This window comes from Rhagoletis pomonella, unplaced genomic scaffold (genome assembly GCF_013731165.1).
Source record: "Rhagoletis pomonella isolate Grant_MI unplaced genomic scaffold, Rhpom_1.0 Rhpom_scaffold_00012, whole genome shotgun sequence".
Lineage (NCBI taxonomy): Eukaryota > Metazoa > Arthropoda > Insecta > Diptera > Tephritidae > Rhagoletis > Rhagoletis pomonella.
This window is the reverse complement of record NW_023458566.1, coordinates 22,685,089-22,690,442: the sequence shown is the minus strand read 5'-3', so window position 1 is coordinate 22,690,442 and position 5,354 is coordinate 22,685,089. Positions and strand designations below refer to the sequence as shown.

General features: G+C 41.7%; 1 protein-coding gene across 1 annotated transcript; it reads right to left on the bottom strand.

The window, feature by feature from the left end:
• Positions 1-621: 621 nt before the first annotated feature.
• LOC118748114 (protein disks lost) lies at positions 622-5,088 on the bottom strand. The gene has a single exon (XM_036482427.1). It carries the CDS (start codon positions 4,974-4,976, stop codon positions 717-719), a length of 4,260 nt encoding a protein of 1,419 aa, XP_036338320.1. The 5' UTR covers positions 4,977-5,088; the 3' UTR covers positions 622-716.
• Positions 5,089-5,354: the final 266 nt, after the last annotated feature.

The window sequence follows — 5,354 nt, the reverse complement described above, 5'->3', positions numbered from 1 at the left end:
CGCCCACTTATGGTTACATGTGTATATCTTGGCAACCGCTGCACCGATTTCATCCAAACTTCGCACGGTTGTTGGCCTTGGTACAGCCGAAAATTTTTAAAATCGGACAATAACCACGCCCACAGTCCACAGGGTAATTTAGAGAAATACGAAATCTTCGATAAATCAGTAAATATTAAAGCTAATTTATTCAAAATTGACGCTTGCAACAATTCTTTACCAAGAATACGTTTATGGTAAAATTTTGGAAAATGGGCGTGGCACCGCCCACTTATGATCACATATATGTACATATATCGGTAACCGTTCTACAAATTTGTATCAAACTCGGTATTTTTATTGTGCTTGCCACATAAAAGCAAAACGTTCGAAAATTATTGAAATCGGACTAAAATTACGGCCGCTTTTCATATAACGGTAAATTTCAGAAATGCTTGAAACTGCAATATTTCGAAATTGAAGGACGCTAATTTACTCAAAATTGATACACCTCGGCTTACCATCTAGCGGTAGGTTTCGGAAAGATGAAAAAACATATATTTAATACTTGCGCCGGGTATTTAATGTTCGGCTCCACCCGAACTTAGACTTTCTTACTGGTTTTATATTAAACACGAAACCTTCTAGCTTATAAAAGCGGCATTATTATCCATTTATTATGTCATCAATTAAAATCAAACAACTTTATCTAATAAAACTTAATTAGGCAAGCAACTTTAATAAAAACTGAAATTGTCAACATCTCTTGAAAGGTCGGCCAATACTTCCATGAACAAATGAGATTTGGCTTCGTCATCACTACTGTCGTCGTTGTTAGTCGCAGTTGCACTCTTCGTTCTCCGAACTTGGCCGGTCTCGTCGGCAACACATTGTAGTGTTTTTGAGATTTCGTTTAGCACAGCAGCGGGCCAATTCTCCTTGAAAATCGGCACAAATAACACATTTACATTGTCTATAGTAAGTACGCTCTTCTTAATCATATAAACCAGCAAATCTTTTAGTTTTCCAAAAGGTACACCATTTTCCCCCAAAGCTTCGATGAATGCCACTGTGATCAGTCCATCATAAATGCTAGGCGTTCTCTGGACAGCTAAACTGGAACTATTGCTATTGCTGTCGTCATCACTGCCTTTGTTGTTGATTTGCGCAGTAATTTGATTAAGGTTTCTTTTGCTTCGTTCAACAGTGCTTACGACAAATTGAAAATTCGGATGCGACCAAACTGTGCAAACAGAACTCATCAATTCCGCTGTAAGCCACTCCGGCTTGTAAATGATTAAGTGCTGAGTAATTTGCACTAGACCCGCGCCAATAAGACGATAAAAAATTATAGGCAATGTATTCGCAAATGCCTCGGGTATACGCCGCAGGAAAGAAGTTATGGCATCAGGTTCTGCCGTCACCAAAAGTTCGGTGCGAATTGAAGTGCAATGTAGCCAGTACTGCAGTTCGTCAAGTAAATCGGACACGCTGGGTTCAAGCTGAACAATTTTCAATTCCGATAACGATGACACCTGTTGCTCCTTTTTGTTTGCTTTGCTGATTTTTTGAGCGATTTCGTTGAGATCGCCGCAGTAGAGGTTACTTCGTTGTAGATTGTCTTGAAACCAGTGTTGAATTCGTTTCATCGCCTTCTGCCGAATTAGCTGAGAATATGTTTTTTCTACCACAAATGTTGTCTGCTCGGGGAGTAGCGCGTGAAGAGCGGTCGCAATTCGTTCATCTACCACTTTTGGCAAGTTGGTTTCCCACTTTTGACGTGCATCTTCGTGAGCAATTTCATAGATGGCCGTTACCTTAGTGAATACCTCATCGATATCCGTCGATGTGATCTCATTTACACGTTTATCTGCAGCAGCTTTCGAGGGTAATATAAATTTGTGCTGGCCGTCCTTTACAACGGACTTGTAGATTCTTTCGGTGACGAATTCTATAAGTCGGCGCATAGAAGCATTCTGGGAATGTAGAAATGCCTCAATAAGTTTATTTTGCTGAGATTGCTGTGAGTTCAAGGCATTCGATGTCGCTTTGCACTGAGCGTGCGAAGGGGAATTGGTTGCTGGAAGTTGAGGTTCTGCAATACGCGTGGTTATGTGGCGATATCTTCCTGTGCGCGATACATATTTTGTGGTTGCATATTTGCTTGGCATAATAGCTACACGAAATTCTGCCAGAAATGGGCACGCAACGGGAAGTAAAGACTCCAGAACGGGATTAAGTGGCATGCTCGTATTATAGCTTACTTGAATAGACAATGAAACATTAGTTTCACTAGCTTGCCGGAAATCTTTTTCTGGTATTCGAAATATTCCTGCAGACAGCTCACGGTACTGCAAATATTTCTCGTTGCTGTTGTCCTCAGTGCGCCTTTGCGAAGCTCTATATCTAAAGTAGTTTTCAGCTATCAAAGGCTTCGTGTCAAAGAGCCATCCCAAGCAGCAACGTAGGATGAATATGGATGTAGACGACAGCAAATACGTACCGGCTGATTCGAACCCAATTTGGGTGTATAAAGCATAGAGCATATGTGTGGCTTTCACGATATCTTCCAACTGGAGTGTAACATTGTCCAACATTACGAGGTATTGTATCAACCAAGGCAATGTGATGAGTATTTTTTTACCTTTGATCGCCTCTAGCAGATGTTGCGACACACTGAAGTGCGGCTGAAACAGGCTGCGCAGCGTTAATTGCTTCTTTTCGATGTTGCCGGACATGTTGGCTACGTGCAAGCTTTGGCTATAAGGATATGCAGTTACAAAGCCCAGAAACTTGGCTAAAATTATCATCGATGCCAGAACTTCGGGACGAACTATGAATTCATTGATTTCGCCTTTGTCAGCCTGTGGTTCCAGCTCGTCCGCCTCTTTGTTGTCATTCAAAACGTTCAGTTGCTCGAATGTGGAATTGTTTAAGTTGAGTAGTTGGGAGTAGAGAGCCATTCTCAATTGTTCACCAAACGGCAAAGATTTGGCTTCAATTATGAAATCACGAAAAAATGCCTGATTTCGTGGAAACTGATAATCGACGCTAAAATTACTTGGCGCCACGAGACGTTGCGTCAATTTACTGAACTTTTCGGCATCAACATCTACGCCAATGTCCTCCGGGGAGGCGGCATCACTGGCTGATATCAAAAGCTGTGAAACAAACAATTTGCTAAAGTGGGCCATGTTGATTGGATTCTCCGACTGCTTAAATATTTCACGAATCCTCGGTGCCAACTCTTGCGAGAAGTTCCAATTGGGGTTCAGGTGGTGGGTTTCCCACAGCTTTAGTACTTTATAAAATAGATCACGTTGGGTCTTAAAGGCACCAAACTCACTGTTGGATACGAAATGCTGCCTCGAGTCTTTGTCCTCTTGATAGTAGACGCTCTTAAAAGAGCGGTCGATTGGAGCGGATATATCCAGCGTGTGAGACTTCCGGAGCAGTAATGATTGCTTTTGCTCATAAATGGATACCAGATAGGATTTTAATTCCATGTCGAGGCTATAAACACGCTCATTGTGCATGACAACTCCCAAACTCTTGGCATCGAGATGGGCAAATAAGTGTCGCTGACGCTTCAAAACACATAATGCAAAATAAATGCAACTTGTAACGCTGTTCAGCATGCTCATGCCCATTGACAATTCTCCATCCCCTTCCACCAACAACTCATTCACTGATTTGACAGAGCCAATCTGGTGGACACCTACCGCCCTTGGTTCCTGTGCATTCAGCAAATTCAGCACAAATGCCATTTCGCTGAGGATGTTCGTGACGAAATTCAAATCCATTAAAACAACATAGATGTCTGCCAAAATTTGTATGTGGGGGCGATTTTTTATTTTGTCCAACTCTACAGGAGGTAATTGTTTGCTAAGTTGAGCTTCCACAGTCTCACTTTCCACTTTGGATGCAGCAACATCTCGTAGTTTTCGCTCAATCATTCCCCGCAGATTTTTTTCGTCATCGCCAACACAATTCATTTCCAACTCTTTGCTGATTTCGTTCGCATTAAATTTCAGCGTCTTTCTGGCAGCCATAATACTACATTCATTTTTATCTTCTATTTCCGCATTTGTCAGTTTTAATATATTATTTTCGTTGCTGAAGGAACTGCTACAGCCAAACGGCTTTAAGTTGCCGACTTCACTTGCGACGGCTCGATGACTAATAGTTGTTGGCACCACTCGCTTTTTAGGTTTACTATTCGATGTAGAATCCCCGGTTGATGCTATGGCAGTGTTTTGAACCTGTGTGTGAGATGACTTCTTCCGATTCGAGCGACTGTTGCTTTGATGCAGGACGATAAAGTCTCCCAGACAAAAGTTTGAAGAGGAGCTGTTGTTGCGTACTGGTACTGATTTGTCAGCACTATGCGGAGTCAGTGCCTGCAATGATGAACTGTTTCCCGATCGACGGCTGCTGTTTTGTATGCGGCGTATGGGTGTGTATGAGTCGCTCTTGAAACTATATCCCCGACTTCGATCCAACGATTGTGTAGGCGTAGATACAGCAAATGAGGAATTTTTTCTTGAACCTCGAGCATTTCCTGGAAAATCCTCCCCTAAACTGCTTTCAAAGTATGCTGAAGCGTTGCGCCTTTGCTCAGGGGTAGAGGCGAAATTTGGTGTGGGCGGCGCGGAATCCTGCGCGCGCCTAGGTGTATGGCACCTAATTTTTTTTTCATTTCCGCCGCCGGTATCACAACCAGCAGCAACGGATTGAACCGCTTGTATAGATGTCTGAAAGGTTTGGTCATTTTCATTAGATCGCAAATAATGTTCAGTTTGTTGACGCATTGCATTCAGAAAGTATATCGCGAAATTGTCCAAGTCGCTACAGCCATCCCTCTTCGATTCACTGAAGTGCTGAAGGTACCAATGACGGAAATGGCTCATGGGAACTGTGGTATCACCAAAGGAATGAGCTATCATTTCCGCACCTGCAAGTAGCAGGGTTTTTAATGTTTCTTCCGGCGAACTCATTATAAGTTTGTTGCTCTAGCATCTATCGTTTTTTGAGATTTTGTTGATTTCAAAAACAGTTCATTTTGCACCTCTTTTATCTATTGCGTTAAATATTTCCTAATATTTTATTGACCATCTGAAATGGAAGATGCCAAAGAAAAAAAGAGGACGATATTTCAGGATGGAAGTGGTATTATGCAGCTTGTCGTCAGAGTTATTGGAAAATTTAAAAAAGCTAGTACACGTTTATATCTATTAAACGCTTGTGCAATGTTTTTACTGGTTAATAAATAATGAGAAATACACTACAACAAATCTACTTCTAAGTACTTCAGCTTTAACTTTAATATATTCATCAAGACAAATAAGCATCGACCTTTGAAATGTGCAACTCAC

Bases quoted from the DNA above. Each gene is read 5' to 3' on its own strand.
- LOC118748114 (XM_036482427.1), bottom strand. From the start codon at position 4,976: ATGAGTTCGCCGGAAGAAACATTAAAAACCCTGCTACTTGCAGGTGCG.